Source organism: Opisthocomus hoazin, chromosome 15, assembly GCF_030867145.1.
Source record: "Opisthocomus hoazin isolate bOpiHoa1 chromosome 15, bOpiHoa1.hap1, whole genome shotgun sequence".
In the NCBI taxonomy this organism is placed as follows: Eukaryota; Metazoa; Chordata; class Aves; order Opisthocomiformes; family Opisthocomidae; genus Opisthocomus; species Opisthocomus hoazin.
Genome location: NC_134428.1, coordinates 14267106 through 14285913, shown reverse-complemented (window position 1 = coordinate 14285913; position 18808 = coordinate 14267106). Strand labels below are relative to the sequence as shown.

At 51.4% G+C, this 18808-nt stretch overlaps 1 protein-coding gene across 2 annotated transcripts in view; it reads right to left on the bottom strand.

Moving 5' to 3' along the window:
* The window catches only part of RAB40C (RAB40C, member RAS oncogene family), a 36606-nt gene extending 19169 nt beyond the window's left edge, over positions 1-17437 (bottom strand). The window contains exons 1-2 of one of the 2 annotated variants that reach the window (XM_075436710.1): positions 17351-17437; positions 16796-17107 (exon numbers count right to left, since the gene is read on the bottom strand). In XM_075436710.1, coding sequence (XP_075292825.1) covers positions 16796-16937 — 142 coding nt within the window. In that variant the 5' untranslated portion in view covers positions 16938-17107; positions 17351-17437. Of the gene's footprint in view, positions 1-16795; positions 17178-17350 lie in introns of those variants that run through there. The other variant, XM_075436709.1, reaches the window with a different exon arrangement.
* Between the last annotated feature and the right edge of the window lie 1371 nt (positions 17438-18808).

The window sequence follows — 18808 nt, the reverse complement described above, 5'->3', positions numbered from 1 at the left end:
GTGAAACAAATTGCTCAACTATCAGCTCTTAAAAGCGACAGAGGCTCAGATGGACTGGAAAGAGAACTGGTTCATGGAAACACCAAACACACAAACCCAGAAATGCCCTCATTAGGCTCCGCGCTCAGGACCTGCCTGGCCTACACCCCAACACAGGGAACATGGGTTCCCCGTCACAGATATACACGATTCAGTCACCAGAGCAATGCTTGAAATACCCATTCCTTCCATGCCCATCTGAAACTATACCAAGTACTTTAAATCAGAGCAATGCTGGTCTTTGAGCAGAACAATACGGCCATGACCAAAGTGGGCAACCACCAGAAAACAGCACCGACTCAGGACAGCTCAGTCCTGAGCTCCTGCTGCAACTGCTCCTCGCTCCAAAGATGCTCATGGAAAATAAACAGGTGAAGCAGAAGTCATTCATGTCCTTCACAGTGATGTCTATGCTCAGAAGAGAAGGTATGTGAGACAGCAGGAGGAAGCATGAGGTGTGTGGTTGTACTTGCTCCTGCAGATATCCCTTCCCAGGGGACAGGCAGGGATGGCAGCCCATCGCTTGGGCAGGAAATCAGTGAAGCTCACAATGATGGAGCAGTTCCAGCAGATGCTCCGGGCACCTGCTTCCCACCACACCTGACGTCAAATGCCAAATGCAAATGCACAGAGAAAGGAAAGTACCAAATCTATCCCCCCGTGTTTCCAGGTGGCTGCTAGTCAACTGGTTTTACTGCCTGGCCTCTGGGCAGTCTGTGTCTTTGTGTGGAACTTCTCTCCTTGGCATCAGAGTGCTGGAGGTGAAGGGTAAAGGCCTTTCTGAGGATCACACCCCTGCGGTACTGCTGTGAAACTGGCCTGAGCAATCCACATACACTCGAGTTACAGGCAAATCTGTTTTGAGTTTTTATTCTAGGCTACAGTCAGCATTTAAGCAGTATCTGGTAACACAGGCTGGAGAAAAGTGATGCATTTTTTAACTTGCGTACACCCAAATTAGGACTAGGGGCTAAATTTACAAAAGGTTTTTTAGCAAAATCTCTACCTAGAAGCTCACTGAAAGGGACAAAAACATTTTGGAGAGAATTTCAGCTTCCTTCTTCCTTACAGACTGAGTGTATCAGGACAGCTCAGAGAGACTCCCTTTAAAGTTTGCATGTAATAGCTTTTTTTGTGTGTGTGTGTTTTTTCAGCTGGTTAGCACTCAGAGCAGGATGCAGCTCATAAGTGCAGCTCTCCGGCTGCTGTGCAGCACAGCCAGCTGCCACAGGCAAATCCATGGCTCGCTGGTGCTACAAAACTTGCTTCAGTCACACATGCCCTTAAAATCTCAGGACTCGCCACAGCAGCTAACATCAGCACTGGCCACCTCACAGCTGATATCTTATATTTCAGTCCCAGTAGCACACAACAGTTTCCCAAGCTGTAGCCCAATATCTACTCCCCCCATTTACAAGAGGGCAAGGAAGGTGAGCAGCTCAGCTCGCTTTCCTAGGTCCAGCCTGCAGCTCAAGCTCAGCCTTGCCTTCGCCCTTGTCCCAGGGACGTGGGGACAGAGGGCCACAGTGGTGCCAGCTGCAGCAGCCACAGATGCCACCCCTGCACAGGGGCAGCTGGCAGCACCAGGGCTGCTCCTCCGCCTTCTCCTTTCAGGCAGCTCAGATGCCAATAAATTAAGGGAAGTTTTAAAAATTTAATTTCTGTAGTTGACAGGGTTTCCCCCACCTGAGCATCACCTCCGCTTGCAGCGAAGTACAGCTCATTTCGAGACTGACATTTATTCTCTGCCAGAACATGCTTTGATCTCCCGGAAGGGATGTGCTACTACAAACCCCATACGATGCTCCTGCGGCACACGCAGCACCAGCAAGGCAGCCGACTCGCTGCCAGCAGCTGCCTCCACAACACTGCCTGGCCCTCGGGCACGCAGCACTGGGGGAAAAGAAAACAGTCTTGTTTAAAGCTTATTTTATATCAACCCATCTCTTTCTTGACCAATCTAGCATGATGCAACAAAATGAATGAGGCTTGGAAAACAAGTCTGGGCTGTTCTCTCTCATTTAGCATTCAGGCCGACTCCTCTGCTATTTTTCCAGTCCTTTAGACTCCTACTTACGCTGATGCCATCTCAACCCCACTTCTCGAGCAGCAAGCTGACCTGGCACGGGGCGCTCAGCAAAGCCATCTGCCGTCACCAAGCCTGATGTCAGGCATCCCATTCCCCACCGCAGAGCTGGGTTTCCCACTCCCAGGCAAGACTCCAGGGAATTCCAAACCTTTGTTTCTTTTGCAATTGGTATAAGGAAAACCTAAGAGAGAAAGCCATTTTCCCATGGGAATAGACAGGATGTGTTATAGGAAATTCTGACCTCTTCCAAATTACTCATGCAGAGCACAGCACACTTTGCATCACTGTGACCTGAAAAACCCCACACCCAACCTTAGCTTAGTTAAAACTTTCACCCAAAAGATTACACCTGAAAAAGTAAAACCCCTCCAAGAGAAACGACAATTTTCTTCCAACACTTGATACTACTTTGTATCAGGCTGTCAGTCCCCCTTTCCTCTTGAGAATTCATGGCTCGGAGAAAGGCATCCCTTCACTCCGCCAAGTCCCCGAACTGCATCTGCACGAGCAGCAGCACACCAAAAACACAACGGAGGAGGCAGCAGGCAAGCAGATACATGGAAGTGGAAGTTGCACTGGAAAAGGTAGAAACACAAGGGAGATATATATTTCATGCTACTCTTGGACTCTGCCTTTAGACAGATTAATATCTCAGGAAAATTGCTTTAAATAGCTCAAGCGAACAAGGCTCTATAAATATTACTACTGTAAGCACAGCAGCTTCATGGTTTTGTGTAGGTCTTTGCTTTAGAGAAAAGCAGACAATTTTACAGTTGCAGACTCTCAAGATGACTCTGCCCTAATGCCTGGGCAGGGGACCAGAAGGGTTGCTTTCCCTTAAAAAGGCAGCTTTGAGCAAAACCTTACAACAGTAAGGGCAGCACGTGCCTTTTTCCTCCTTTAGCTTTCCAAAGCAGTCCTCACTTAGCACTGGGCTAAGAACAATTCCAGCTCTCAGTGTGATGCTAGAGCCAATACTGCGTTTTAGGTTATTAGTCCAAATCAAGTGTCCTCCTCCAGAGATGCTCTAATGATCCAACCCCCAACTAACAGCTTCACTGCACCTGTACAAATATCAAAAAGGTACAACCGGGACTTGCCCCGTGACAGAGGGATGAAGGGGCTCGCCCCACATTAAAGCAAGCCATCAGCAGGTTTTCCTGCGACATTCCTTGAAGGCTGAGCTGCAGCAGGCTGGCAGCAACATCTCCAGTTTGCATCTACAGTGTCTTTAGAAGCAACATAATTTATTCACAAGTCTGGGGCAGAAGACAGTCTAGGTGATGCTCAAAATTCTCTTCCCATATGAAAAAAACCCCAAACAAATAACCAATGCACTCAAGTGAAACACTGATACAGTTTTAAGACAAGCTTACTTTCCTTCCAAAGGACACTCTCCTTGTCACTTCAAAGCATTTACAGTTTGCGTGAATCAGATTGGCCAAAGATGCTTTTGCCACCTCATTTCTTAAATGAATTGTTTTCTGCTTGTGGGAGCTCGGAATCCACCACCTCACTTTCTGTTAGTCCACCCACAGCAAGAACCAATGCATGTTATTTGAGCTTCATTCAAAATACAATCAGTCTCCCCAGCTTACAGACATGTGCCATATAATGCCACTTCAGCATTTTTCCTTATTTTTTTTTTCCAAATTAAACTAAACTGGGTTTCATTTATTTGTAATTCAAAAGAAGTCACCCAACCCATTTGCAAAGTGATATATAAGGCCAACAGGCAAAACTTGAGGTGTACAATGATGATGAGCCAAGGCCAATCCTTCACTTAATGCATTATATAAATAAGAAAATAAGATAAATTGACCAGATTTTTGTTACCTATTTGACTAATGCTGCTTTTTGGCAGATTGTTATTTCATCTATAGACAAAATTAACACAGAGTGGCTCCATTCTGCAACTCTTCTAACCACAATGGCGCCTGAGTCCTCAGAGGAGGACTGATTAGCAAGATGTGCCTGATCTGTCAGCACCCCTAGAGAAATGCTCTGCTCTACTGGGAAATTTTAACACTGACTCCCACACCACCAGAAACACCCATCATACCACCGCAGCACCTCACCCAGCAAGCCTGGTGATGGACGTTCATTTGTGACTGTCATTAGTACAGCCAAAGCCACCACGCCACAACTGTCTAACTGAAAATGCTGGATTTTCCCCCAGAGCACTTCCAGACTCTTCTGTTTTCCTAGAGGTCACCAGCTCTGCTCAGTCCAGAAAAAGGTCTAGGTCTTCTTAAAAGGTCTTCTTAAAGGTCTGCAGGTTTAATGGCACACTGAGCAGCAACTGCTGGGAAGAGGGGAGAGCATGGGGCTGGAATAAGAAAAACAGAGAATGTAAGTCAAATATTTAACTTGCTGAGATTTCGCAGTAAACTCGAGTAGCCAGCCACGAAGGGTGGGTCGTGGTGTCTGGTATTCAAGCAGATCTTCAGGAGAAAGTAATGTAGGTCTCTGTGAGCAGCCGGCAAATCAATAACTGAAAAATTTCAAGGCATGCCGTGATTATAAAACAGGCAAACACCATCAAGAGTATCGAGCAAACCCTGTTTCTCCTGGGGCAGCACTGAGAATACCTCCAAATCAGCGTGGCAGACTTCACAGACAAATTGTGATGAATTTGTAACCCAGCGTTGTGGCAATCCTTACTTAATACACAAGGAAGGATCAGAAGCCATAATTATCCAGCTAGTCTTAAGTAGCTGTTTCCACTGCCACAAAAGTAGACAAACACCAAAAAACACTTTAGAGTGGGTCAATGGATTGCAAATATTTTTTTTTCTTCCCTTTTGCAAAAAGAAAACATTAAGAACAAATCTCCAGTGAAGCTTCTCAGCAGCAAGGACTCCAAGAGCTGTGGCTCAGCAGAGATGGGTAAATTTAGCTTAAAACCTTTATCACCACTTCAGACAACGCTGTGGATTGCCAGCAAGAACACCATAGTCAACTGTGAATTTTTGGGAGAATGTAAACCACACGAGAGCCCTGTCCCTTCCCTGGCAGCCCCTTACCGGCCAGACTTCGGGGCAGCTGGGCCTGGCTCCCCAGGACAGCCCGGAAGGGGTCCGGGTAGGGTGTCCCCCCTCCAAGACCCTCTTGCAGGGCTGGCAGAGCCTGGCTGGGTATTGCTCGGGCTCCCCAGCCTGCCATAGTCCCTCAACACACCTTTGGTGATACGCAGGCAAGTTTTTTACCACATAAGCTAGCAGTTGTCTTACTTGTGCGTGTGCAAGGCGCGAGCTGCTGAAAGGTCCCTCCCTCTCCCTCCAACCGGCCTGTGCAAACCTTCCAGCTGGATTGAAAAACCAAACAACTAATCTGTGCAAAACCCAGTACAGTGACTGCGCCTCTGCCTGTACACCAGACTTCGTAACTGGAGCCCTTCTGTGCTCCGGGAAGTTCAGCCTAAAGCCAATAGTGCAGAGCTTAATTTATCCCAAACGCCAGCAATAACTGAGCAGCGTCCAAAGACAACTGTTTATTCTACCAAGTCCCTGGGTGTCACAGATGTCAACCACACCTTTCTAAGCCATGACTGACATGGCTGGGTTTTAAAATTGAAAGACTTGCGCCTGTGTGTGCAGGCACCATGCAAGTCTGCCTAGCTCCTTCGGAAAGCCAGAGCAACTGCAGCATGCCACGCACGCGGGAGAGAGGCAGCGGCCAAACTGACCCTGGCCAATGTTTTCACAGGGGCAAGTTAATGATGAAAAGCAATAATTGTTTCCTATGGGGCAGCAGCACGGCCCCACATCTGACAGCTGAGAGCCTGAGGGCGTGCTAGTTTCCCCAAGAACAAGCGAGTGGGGATGTCCTCATCCCTGCCAAGTGCGGAGAAAAGGTAGAAGCGGCAACCACCAGTCAAGTCCCATCCTTACCAAGAAGCCAAAGAGAACAAACAAGGGAAGAGAAGTGCTGGGAGGTCACAAAATTGAGGCCAATACGTAGGCACAGTAGCTCCAGGTCTGTGTTGGGACATGACAGCAGACCAGCTCCAGAACAGCAGCATCATTCCCACTTCCAGACCTTGGCATGCAAGAATCCCATTCCAAAACCGAGGCAAAAATCCCACAGACACCCCCACCCCTCTAAACAAACCAGTTGCTCGTGGGGCTGACAGCAGGAATTTGGACAGCAAGGATGCCAGGCTACTGGCCCAGCAGCTCTCAACGCCACCTGAACCCAGACCCTCCCCGTTCGGTTATTTCAGGGTGAAGTAACTCCCGCACCCATATGCTGTTACCCACACGCAGCGTTCCCGGCAGCAGCCCTCTCCAGTGCCCAGCTTTGGGGTGCACCAGGAGCTATGCATGAGGTCAGGCCAAGAGGGACAGAGCTACTCCAGAACAGCTTCACAGCACATTCCTGCCATGCAGCCAGCGCCGTGCAAACTCACCGGCTTCTCCACCGATTCTTTGCTCAAACCAGAGGGGCACTGGCCTGCTGGGACTCATTTTCCTGCAGAACAACTGTATTCCACAAGACGACGGCACTTTTTACACCCCTGCCCACAGACATACAAAGCCCCCATCACCACGTTCACACAATCCCTCACATCGCATCCCACATCTTGCACCTTTTCGTTTAAGAAGGGTTTATAGAGTTATAGAGTTCAATCAACCGTCAACCTACCGCTACTGAGTCCAGCAGCCAAGTTGCTCCAAGAAGGAGAATACAAAGCTAGGATGCATTATGAGAGTAGTTCTAAATGCCTTATTTGGGGGGGTTTTGGGTCTTAGTTTTTTTTTGGGTTTTTTTTGTGCCTTCACCCGCCTGTGAGTAAAAGGGCAGGCAGGGCTGAAGACTCATATCAGAATTGTTCGGGTATGGGCAAAAGTCGATACAGAAAGACTTGTCGTTTCACTTCCAGTCAAATGAGACAGATGGGTATGGAAATCACAGCAGGCCAGGAGTTGCCAGCTGTTGAATGCACATTCAAAGCAAACAGGTTTTGCTCTGCAGCGTGCAACAACTGAATGTATTAGTCCAACACCCAAATCCACTCCTAGGCAGAAGGTGGCTGTGGGGCCAGCAACCAAATAACGTGCACCAAAGACACAGGTATCAAGATCCTCTGAGTCAAGTAACTTAAAAAACAGGCAGTAGCATCCGTACGTAGAAGACACTATTTGCGCAGTGCCTTCCACTGCAGCTCCTACTATTAACTTTAAGGAGTAAGTATTTCCTCCATCATCTGTGACACTAAATTGCTCAGAAAGAATGTGGTATGAGTACATACACACTAGCTGATGAAAAAAGTGAATTCAAGCTATTCAAACAGCAACTGATGAAGTCATCTGACCTTAAAAAGCATGTACAACAGCACATTAACAGCAGCAATTTAGCTAGTCAGCTCAGCTGTAAGCCACAGAAAAAATCACTTCCAAACAACACATGAGCTCATCAGTTTGAGTCATGCATTCAATCCCCTACTCTTCAGATAGGCAAACAACAAATTATCTCCATCCACAATAGGAGGTCAACAAAACATACGTTTTAAAACAAAGGTGGATTCATCCCAGGTCTGTGTCTTTTGGTGATAGCATTTACCTCGGCAGTATTGCTGCTTTGTTTCAAGCAGGGTGATAAAAGCTCCCGAACAGCATCACTGCAGAACACCCCCAGCTCCTGCCGCCAAAGCTGGCGCCAAGGGTCAGAAAGCATGTGCTTTTACCACTGCGCTCCTGTCCTGCGTTGTAGGTGAGCAGACGCCTTGGGCACAGGAACAAGCGGTCTCGGTTCTCACCCGGCACACAGGAGACCAGTGTCGCTCCCGCAGTGCTGGCTGGGGCACAGGGGTGGATGCAAGCCATCTGCTCAAGCCTTCGTCATCTCCTGCGCACACGGCAAATACAAATTCCACTGTTGCTGCACAACTCAATGGGAGGTAACGAGGAGCTTCTGATCATTTAATTGTGCAGCACGTGAGTTGGAGCTGTTTTGAGCCAAGGAGTTCAGCCCCACGCGCACAGCCAGCAGCCCACGTCCCCGAGCGAAGCTCAGCACATCACACGAGCTCCGGCCAACTCAAGGGAGCTGCCGCTGCATTTGGCAGCTCAGTGCGATACATCCAACAAGCTGCCAAGCACCTCGTACAGAAACACATGTAGAAACAGAGAGAGAACAAACGCCTTTCAATTATTTGAAGTTACTCAAATTTGTAGATTTCTCTCTCGAAAAACATACTCCACCTTCCACTTATACCCACCTCACTTCAACTGAGAGTGCTTTCAGTTTAGACTGGAAGCCTTTCACAAAAATGCTGCTGCCATCAGTTTGCTCCCAGGCTTCTTCATCTACAGCTGAGGGCTCGTAGGTGGGCATCTCGGACAAATAACTGCTTGTTTGGTTTTGTAACCAGCCAAAAGCAAAACGCTTATTTGGAGACCTCTAGGAAACCCAGATTTGCAGAAGACTTCACTTGTCCGCTGCCTGCTCCACAGCCGAGCAGCACTTCGGCAGCTACACAGTCCTCATACAGAACAACTCTGTTCTGGGCTCTTTCAGGGATGACAACTGCATCTGAAAACGGCATTTGAAGCCAGAAGCAAATCTGTTCCTAGAGCTTGAACAATTTCAGTGGACACCCAGGAAGCTACAGAAACAGTCAAAAGTCAGTCCAGAACTGGGCATGTTAAGTGGATTTGTGCTTTAGCAGAAAATCAAGAATGATTTTATGCACAGAAGCGACAACAAACAAAAGAGTTTCTTCATGCTTTGCAGTTCAGATCTCCATAAAAACTGTACAGCTGCATGCAGAAACAAAGACAGCCTATGAGGAAAATCAGAGAGCACCATAACAATCTTCATTGTTGTTGTATTACCATACAAACACCAAGATACACTTGAAGACAAAAAATAAATTTAAAAAAAATCCAAGAATTTGTCCAAAATACCTTCAACATCCTGCCCTTGCAGAGGTTAACCCTCCACATTTACGCTTCTGAACACTGTGCAGGTTAATACATGGGAAGTGTTGCTCTACAGCATCAGAGCGTGGTGGCATCAGCACCGGGCTGCCACGCACGCTGCCGTGTGTGGGAAGCCTGCTGTCGGTACACGCCGGGCTCAGGCACAGGGCTGCACGTCCACCTGGGGGTCCTGCGGGGGCTCAGGATGCGCACGGTGGCAGGCTCCGATCGGTGGGACACCCACCCACAGACCCTCCTGCCACCCACACCCCGCTGCTCAATGCCAGCTGGCATCTGTGGGTTTTACCATTTAAAGGATCACGATGCAATACAGCAACACAGAGGTGGCCAGCGACGACCCAGCCATCTCCAGACGCATGCTGTACTCCCAAATGCCCAGAAAGAAGGCTAGAGCCTTGAATTTGTCCAAATTCAGTGCCTGATATTGAAATGGCTGCAGCACTGCACAGCACATACAGGACACTGATCGCTTCAGGGGTTATATTTATAGGACAACAGGTGTCAAAAGTTTTAAAATGATATAATATTGTCCAGTTTCCCAGTGGGGTGATGGAAATGAGACAAAGAGGAGGCAGAAAAGAGGAAGAAAATCTAAAAAACTGGCTACGTAAAAATGCTCTCAGCAAACAGAAGCCCTATAGGAACAAACAACCTCTGAGCTGATGTTGCAGTCTTACTACTACTACAACTTTTGCAGAAACAAACCGACCTCTTTGATGGTGGGGCCTAGCCCTGAGTCACGATCCCCTACACCCCAGGAAAATTTCCCTTTCAGGTGAGTCCAAACTCACAGCAAAGCATTTCGGAAAGCAGAGCTGAAGATTTTCACATCAGAGCTTCCTTCCTTCTTCTCTGCCTGAAATCAAATAGAAACCGGTATGACATAATGCTTCTGTGTCACTGCTTGTTTCACGCTGAGCCTGGGCTGCAGGAGGAAGGTGAAGGGTAAAGTGAAAGAAAATGAGAAAAAAAGCAAGGCTATAAAACCTCAGCTCCAAAACCTAAGCTTGTAGCTAAGCTATTTGCAAGTGCAAGTGAAAGATGCTCTAGTCTTCCAAGAGATGGAGGCTGCTGGAGGAAAACATGCCGGGAAACAGCTGGAAACAAAAGCTGAAGACGACGGGGTGGAGGAGGAGGAGACATTTTCCATGGGCTTTCCTATGCAGTTTATATACACCAAAACGATCAATCAAAAAAGCCACACACACCCAGAGAAGTGGACAACAACATCGCGGGAACTGGACAGCGCAAAACCTACTCGATTTTTAAAAATAAAAAAAATACAGAGAAACTTTTAATCCCAGATATTAGAAGAACATTCCAGCCATTTCAGATTGATAATTCACATCACCTTTGTGGACTCAGGGCTCAGAAACACACTAACAGCCATGTAAAAGGAAAGTTTTTATACAGGGGATTAGAGGTGGCGAGAACTGCTCTGTGTAATTGAGAACTTTACAGAATAACTCCAGAGCTTTATAAAAAAAACAATAAAACCACAACCCACCTGAACAATTACGCATGCACAACAGCCTGTGGTGCTGTGCATCCTTAATCCTCTCTTGAGAGAGAGCTAGACATTGAAACCTGCTAGGCGCTCAGTTTGGGGTTTGTTTTTCATTTTGACGGGGTTTTACTGTTTGTTTGCTGTGTTTTGGGGTTTGTTTCATTTAAAGTTTAAGCTACAGCTAGTTAGTCCCACATCAAGCAGAGATGGAGGTTCGATGTTCATAAATATTTTTCCCAGAAAGGATAAGTAGTAAATAATGGGGAAGTAAGAGATGCTGGAGTTGTTTCCCAGCCAAAGCTTGCTCTGATGAGATCAGTTTTGCTTCCCCGATGACAGGGAAGCAAACATCCCTGAAGGACACTGATGCAAGTGCTGGCAGACACAGGGAATTGCTGCAACAACCACTCTCCACTCCGCAAGCCATTGAAAGAGATTTCCAGCAGCACAACCAGCAAGATCCAGCTGAAGCACTCCCCACAGATCAATTCCGCAGCCACTACAGGGACATGATGGCAAGGCTGCAATTATTTTGCCTCAATCTCCCTCACATCAGAGCGCTAAAACCTCAAAATAAAACATTATTTCAATTAGTGCAGTCCTGCCAGAAAGCAAAGAAGTCTGTTTCCACTGGCGTGCAGCATCTGAAGCAGCAGGCCAGCCCAGCCGGACAGCTCGTGTCAACCACCGACAGGGACAACGCTGCTCTGGCAGACAGCAGGAACCCACCCGGCGGCACGTGGCCAGGCGAGGAGGAGGAGGAGGCAGCAGCAAAGCAGCACCAGGATCAATGTTTCCCTTGCCACTGATGCCAAAGACAGCCCTGGCACACTGCAGCAATGCCGGGATGAGCCTCAGCTGCGTTCTCAAGCCTGTGCTCAACATCTGTTGAGCTCTTGTGTCTGCGCCCAGAAGGTGCCACCATGCCAGTGCTGCTCCCCCCACGGTCTTACCGCACACTGGTACACCCAGCAACTGTTTCTTATATCAAGCAGGAAAGGTTAGATGCTGTCAGGTATTGAGAGAGGTCCTGCCCTTACAGAAGCTGCAGAAGTTTAAAGCAGAACTGCTTGGCCGCAGGCTTTGTTAAGGCTTGGGAAAAGTGAACCAGCGATGGCAAACACTGCAGCAGTGCGGCAGGACCTGTAGCCAAACACAGCAGCGAACACAGAGGCTGTGGATGAGAAGCAAGACACCACCTCTCCGATCAGTCTTGGAAACCTGACAGCCAGGCAGCAGCAGCATCGAGAAGCACCTCCTTGCACATCCTCCGTGGCAGCAAGGAAGACGAGAAAAGGCGTCCCCTTTCCTCCACTCCTGCATACACTGGTTGTGGTACAAATGATCTCCTGGCTGGCAAGTAACTAACTTGAAGACTGCTACAAAGCAAGGCAGAGCAGTTTTACAGGTCACGTTTCTTGATGCACGCTGGTGACTGAGGGGTCACAGGATATACCGAGAGCGTAATTGCTGTAAAGAAAGACTTGAAAGGGACAGCTTAGGGACCTCCAAATTTAGACAGCTACACAAAAACAACCAGAGGGAAAAGACATCCGAAGATGTGGGTCACTCAAACAACCTGGTAATTAAACAGCAGTGGTGAGGTCCCCGGGCAAACAGCACTGGCTGGGAGGGTCCTGACCACCTCCTAGGACTGAGCAATAGCTTCAGCCGCTCTTCATTAACGCTGCAGCTCCCTGCCCTCTCGGCCAGGGAACGGGCACAACCTTGCTCCTTGCACAGACACTGAGCTGCAGCAGGCTCACTAACGCTGTCTGAAAGCTGAATACCTTACATTTCTGCTTTGGGGAATAACTCTTGGGAAAGATCCACTTTTTATCTGAACCATAAAACCTGTCAGTAGCTATTGCAATTGAGCGCTTAAGTTGCCTTTTTCCTAATGTTTTCTTGGGTCCTTGGATAGCCTTGGGGTAACAGAGCACCTAAGGACGCTGCTCGAATCAAGGCACTAAGCCCCAGCTATGGGACGGGGTCGAAACAAGGCATCAGGGCTCACTGCATTGGGGCTGGTCACAGCACCATCCCTGCGCCAGGGCAATGCCTTCGGTTTAGCTTTCACGTGCTGTCTGAGAGGAGATCAGCAGACATAAGGCTTCATCCTCACCACTTTCTTAAGATAAGCTGAGGACAGGGAAAAAAATAAAAATAAAATTCATCCCCCTTCCAATCAAAGCCATCTGCTCAGAAACGCGCTCTACTCCTTTCCTAACGCATGTTTCTCCTTTCCTATGGGAACGGCAGCAGGTGAGGGGGAAGGCTCTGCCACAGAAAAAGCCCTCCATCACGTGAGGATGGACCACATCACATTCACGCCTGCGTGGTGAGCCCAGCCCCAGCCCTATTTCTGGCGCATGCATGGCACTGTCTCATACAGAAACGACGGCACTCGTGCCTGCCGAGCGCTCCCGTGCAAGGAGTCCTCACCCGACTCACCCGGTGCTGATGCAGCCGAGCAGGGCAGGCTCCTCAAGCAAGCCAACAAACCAGCCAGGCAACATCATTTCAGCACAAGCACATGAGTAACTAGATATTTGAGAGTGGATGTATGACACAGTAGTGACAAAGCCGTGGGTCCTTCAGGTGAGGAACAGCCTTGTCATCCTTCTGCAGGACACATACACCTCCCCTACATTCACACGCAGCTCCCACCACACCTCGTTGTTCAAAACCACCCTGCGACCACAGACATTTCTGTCCTACTTCGGTACTTGGGGAAGGATAAGGACAGACTGCAAGTGGGCAAATTCAGCACCAACGTGAAAAGTGATTTGTGTAGTTGACTCGTACCTGAGTAAGGCACGCAGTTTTGCTCCGAGTCAGACATAACACTGCAGCTCACAGCACAGGGCCAGAGCAGCCCTCCCCTGTACGGTGGGAGAAGGAAGCGAGTGCTGAGAGGAGACGGCATTCCGGGGAATGGCAGGATTTTTTGTTCCCAGGTGAGGTCCAGCAGCTGTCAAGAGCAGCAGTGGGGCTCCAGGAATGGCACCCCACCTCCACAACTGCAGATTTGGGGAGTGGGGTGGGTGCAAGTTTGGAAGGAGGACAACACTGGAAGCCCAGAAGAAAGAACGATAATGTTCTCCCCAAAACCTACATTTTTGCCACAATAATAGTAAGACAGCTTGATTCAGGGCCTTTTGTGGCTGGCCAAGAAAGAGTAAAAGTCCACCTCAGTTACAAACCCTCCTGGGGACGGTAGGTGACGATATCCAGCCACAGGACACAAACAACATTCCTGGGGGCAGATCCTGCTCTGCGCAGGGAGCGCTTGGCCTGATGCTCCTGGAGACTGATACACTTGGTAACTTCAGCCTGAACCTACTAAGAAACACACAGGTGACAACCAGACCTCAAATTCGTCCTCAGAATGCTGGTTTTAAGTCACCAGAAGTTCTGTATCCAGTGCCCTTGCAGCTCAGGTACAGTAATGGTCACGGGCATCACTCACATCTACTGCAAAGGCCATCAGCATGCAGGGAGTGACAGCCACCTTTACTTACATGGACCAGATTAATTTCTAACAGCAATTTAAATACAGGACATTGCTAAGGTCTTGCTATACACAGCAGGAACTGCAGCGTCTAATTTAAGACATGTCTGATTTAGCATGAGGTGCCAAGCTACAAGGTAAGTTGAGAAGCAATGCTTCAGCTCAGGAAACCTGAACAAGGACGGACAGAAGCGACTGTGATGCTTAAGACACAGCTCACAGTGCACCCAAGGCTTTCAGAAACTGGATGTAAGGAAGCAGAGGATGCCCACTGCTTACTGCTCTTGAAAGCAATGCTGATAGAAAAAGGGCTGTCTCTTGGTTGCCTGCTCTTCTGACACCCAGCCGCTCATGGGGAAGAGAGGAATACCTCAAACCCTTTTCAAGAGGCCAAGTGTACGGCAGATGAGCAGCAGCAAAAATACAGAGCTTCATTCACAGAGCATCACTTTTAAAGATATACCTTCCCAGAGCTGAAAGGACACTCCATTTCATCTCGCACTTCAAAAAACCTGTGTCAAAACATCGGCCAACACAGTAAAAGCAGCAGACCCCAACGAGACAAACAGGGCACGACGGCTTTGCCCCTCCCCACCAGAGGTTAGGGATCTGAGCTTGACATCAGATGTCCCAATCACAAGATCAACCTAAAGCACACTCCATTTCACACTGATAAGGGCAAGTTCTGTTTTCCAGACAGATCAAACAAGTAGTACACGATGCAATGCTTGTTTCAAATTGGGATGTAGGGTCTGGGAGGAGATGAGGAGGAGGATGACACACTTAGAATCAAGAGATATACAAAAAGAGCCTCTACATAACATTCCACCATTGCAGTTTCAGGACGGCATTAGGCAGACGGCAAAAAGGAGCTGTTCACAAAATCTAAGTGCCTTCACGTCAGGGGATGGTCTCCATCATGGCAGAGTGAAAGCACGCTGGTGAAGCAGCATGCCCTGTCAGTATGCAGATCGCAGCCGCGCCAGAGAGAGAGGCAGTTCGATTGCCAAGCCTGTCAGGAATATCAGCAGTATCAAATTCACTCAGATTTCAAAGCTATTCCATCTGATTATCCAAAAGGCACGTAGCTTCGCACAAGTAACAGAAGCAGAGACTATCACAGCATATATTACTGTGAAAAAAACAGTATGCGATCTAATTCTCTAGTTAGGAATGAGTTTGACTGCCCACAGAAGATGAGAGAAGATTCCGAAAATATTAGTTCACTAAGGCTCCTTTTCATAGAAAAAAAGATAGTGGTATTTTACTGTTACAAACTAGCAGGCACAGAGACAAAGCTTTTACAGCGACAGCAAAATTCACCGTTCTTTGGGTTTTACATATCTATGAAAGAACCCATTACACACTCACTTGGCAATCATACTTATTACTTCTGTATCGCCTGCTTCAAAACAACGGAAAAAAACCATCTCTATCAGGAGACATTTCCAATTTTAACACCTCACTTAAAACAATGACCCCGTTACACTCTTCATCCCTTTCTGCTTAGTGAATGCTAACCCCAAGGGGCAGCTCCACAGCTGCCAGATGAGGCAAGTTCTTCAGAGACACAAACTCTCTTCAGGGAAGCCTAAAAGCACCAAGCATCTCCTCGAAGGCAAACCGCACCAGCTCAGCCAGACACCCAAGGAGATGAATGATACCACAACCTTCTAGTTCCAGAAACTGCTGCTCTCATTTCACAAGCATCCTGACTTCTGAGTCACCACCTCCCCGTAAATCTCTGTGGAGCAGGTGCGCACTTGCATCAGCTCCTACGAAGATGGTAGTAGCTCTGAGGATCAAGCACGCAGTCAGGAGCTGAGCCACGCTGCTCCTTTACACTCTAAATTCAGCCACCTTCAACACAGACCATCAAGAAGCACCCGATTCCCTCAGACTCCTGCTCACAGACAAAACTAGGCATCACCTGCTCCAGCCTTGGGGTTGGCTGTGGCCATGATGCAGGGTCTGAACTGGATCGCTTCTGTTGGGCCCTTGGGGACGTTCTTTTGCACGGAGGCTGGGAGAAAGGATGACATGGGAGAAAGGATGACAGATTGAAAACCACCCCAGGACCTGCACCCTGCCAGGCTGTGTTACGCTTTAACTGCGGCGAGGGGACGCAGGAAATAGCACAGCGCCGCTCCTTGGCTCTTAATTACGGTCTTGTGACACTGTAGCTAATGGCCTGTCATGGGCTCCATTAGAAACCTTCATGTTTGCAGGAGGCGGACCGACCAAGCTGCGCTCGCAGCTACCAAGCAAGAGCAGCTCTGGCCTGGAAATAAGGCTCCCGTTCTTTTGTTACGGACCCCGCTTCCTGCGGGAACAGCTCGGCGCTGGCGCTAACCCCTGCGGCAGCCGCGGGCAGGCAGCTGCTGAGCTCCGCTCGGGAAGGGTGCAGCGGGGCGGCGGGATTCGCGCACCCAGGGGTCGCACCGGGCACCGAGCCCTCCGCTGCCCCGACGGCCGAATTCTCCTGCGGACCTTCACGGTGTCAAGGAACCGCCGCGGCCTTTCCGCCAGCGGAATAACTGACAAACCGCGCCACGCTTCCAGCTGATCACACAAACAAAGAAAAACAGCAAAGCGACCCCCCCCCCTCCCCAGCGCCGAGCTCCCCGCGGGCCCCGAGCCGCTGCCCCGCTCCCGGGCGGCTCCGTCCCGGCGGGGCCCGGCCCCGCAGCCGCCCTTACCGTTGCTGTAGGCGTAGGGGGACTCGGAGGCCCCGTCCTGCAGGCTCTCCAGGATCTCCCCCTTCCCCACGTCGCTGTCGCCCACCAGCAGGAACTTGAGGAGGTAATCGTAGCTCTTCACCGGGCTGCCCTGGGTTCCCATCCTCCCTCTCACCGGCGGGCGGGCCCGACCCGCATCCTCCGCCGCCCGCCGGCCTGAGGCGGGGCTCCGGCCCCGCTCCGGGGACACCGCCGGGCCTCTCCCCCCCGCCGCAGCTCACAGCCGGCCCTCCGCCTCGCCTCGCATCTTCCACCGAGGGACGCGCTGGGGACCTGCGGCGGGAGAAGGAGGAGGCGGGAGGAGGAGGAGGAGGAGGGAAGCGGCCCGGCCCGGCCCGGCCCCGCCGGCTCCCCAGCGCCCCCCGCCGCTGACAAAGCCCCCGCGCCCGCCCGCACAATGCGGCGGCGCCGCCGCCCCGCCGGGCCCCGCGGTCCGATCCCGCCCCGCCGGGCCCCGCGCCGGGCCGGGCCGGGCCGGGCCGGGCCGGGCCGGGCCGGGCTCCCGCCCTCCCCCACCTCACGGCCGGGGCGCACGGGCCGGGCCGCGCAGCCCCACCACGGCCGCAACCTCCGCCTGACGCCGCCACGCAGCGCCCGCTCCGCCCGAGGGAGAGGCGCCGGCAGGGCCCGCCCCCGCGCGGATGCTGCCGCTCCCATAGGCTCGGCGACGCGTCCGTCAAAGCCGGCCCCGCCTCGGCTCGCCGCTCCGGGCTCTCGAAGGGCGTGCCCGGCGGAGGGCCGGGCGGTGCGGCTGCAGACTACAGGTCCCGGCGTGCCTTGCGGGGGGGGGGGGGGCGGCCGCGGCCGTGCGGGGCGAGCCGAAGCAGAGCATGATGGGACAGCGAGTCGGGGGGGTGGGGGGTGGGGAGTGTGGCGGAGCCGGGCTGGGGACGGAGCGGTGACATCCAGCGAGTCTCCGGGGTTCCCGTGGGAAGGGGCCGGGGCCCGGTTGGGCGAGGGTCCCCACCTCCTCCGGGCCGCTGTCACTCACGGGTGGAGGGGGAGAGGGGATGAGGGTGTGGGGGGTGCTTTTCCCCTGGACCTCACCGCCAAACCGCCCTGGAAGAGGCTCCCCCGGGGCAGAGGAGGTCCCACGGGAGGGCTGGAGATGGTCCTGTCCCCCCGTCACCGCTTTCCCCCTGCGCTGGCCCATCATCCTCCAGCGCTGCCGACCCTCGCTTTGCTCCTGTTCCAGCTTTCAGGCTGCGGCCCCCAGCCCCGGGCATGGTGGTCCCAAACCTCCCTCCCTCCTGCCTCCTCTCTGCTCCTCTCCCGGTTTCCGATCCCTTCCCATCTGCTTCATGCTGGGAGGACACCAGAATCCATCGCATCCTTCCCTATCTCCTCCTACGAAGATGCCCCCGTGCAGCCCTGGTGCCCCGGGTCCCTCTGCTCCCCTCGTCTTGCCCCCACCCTGATCCCCTGCCTCTTCCCGGCCCGGCCCGTCTGTCTCCCCCGTTTCTACAGTCCTTGGAGAGCCCCAGCCTTGGCGCAACCACTGCTGCAGCTCGTCAGCGCAGGACCAGGGCTCTTGCCTTGCCCAGTGGCATGGCAGCCTGCGGCTCTCGGCTCCGCGGGGCTGACAGCAGCCCTCCCTCGGGTCGGTGAATCAGCTCCTCTGCTCTGCTTCCCTCCAGCCTCCACTCTTCCTCCTCCTCCTGTTCTGCTCCCTGCCTCAAGCTGCAGCAGCAGCAAGACTTTTTGCTTTTATAAAATATTAATTGCTGTCCAAACCTGTCTTTTACTGCATGGCTGATTCACCTTCCTCCCTTGGGAACAGCTCTGCATCAAGGAACGGGCCAGGACAGCTGCAGCCATGGGCACATGGATAACCCCCATCAACGACTTCTCTGCCAGAGATCCCCCAAAAGTGGGGCCGGCACAGGAATCTCTAAACTGGGGTGGACTGAGACCAGGCACATGGCAGCTGGCAAAGCCCAACCAGCTCCATCACACCGGCCAGGCAGCCAAGGG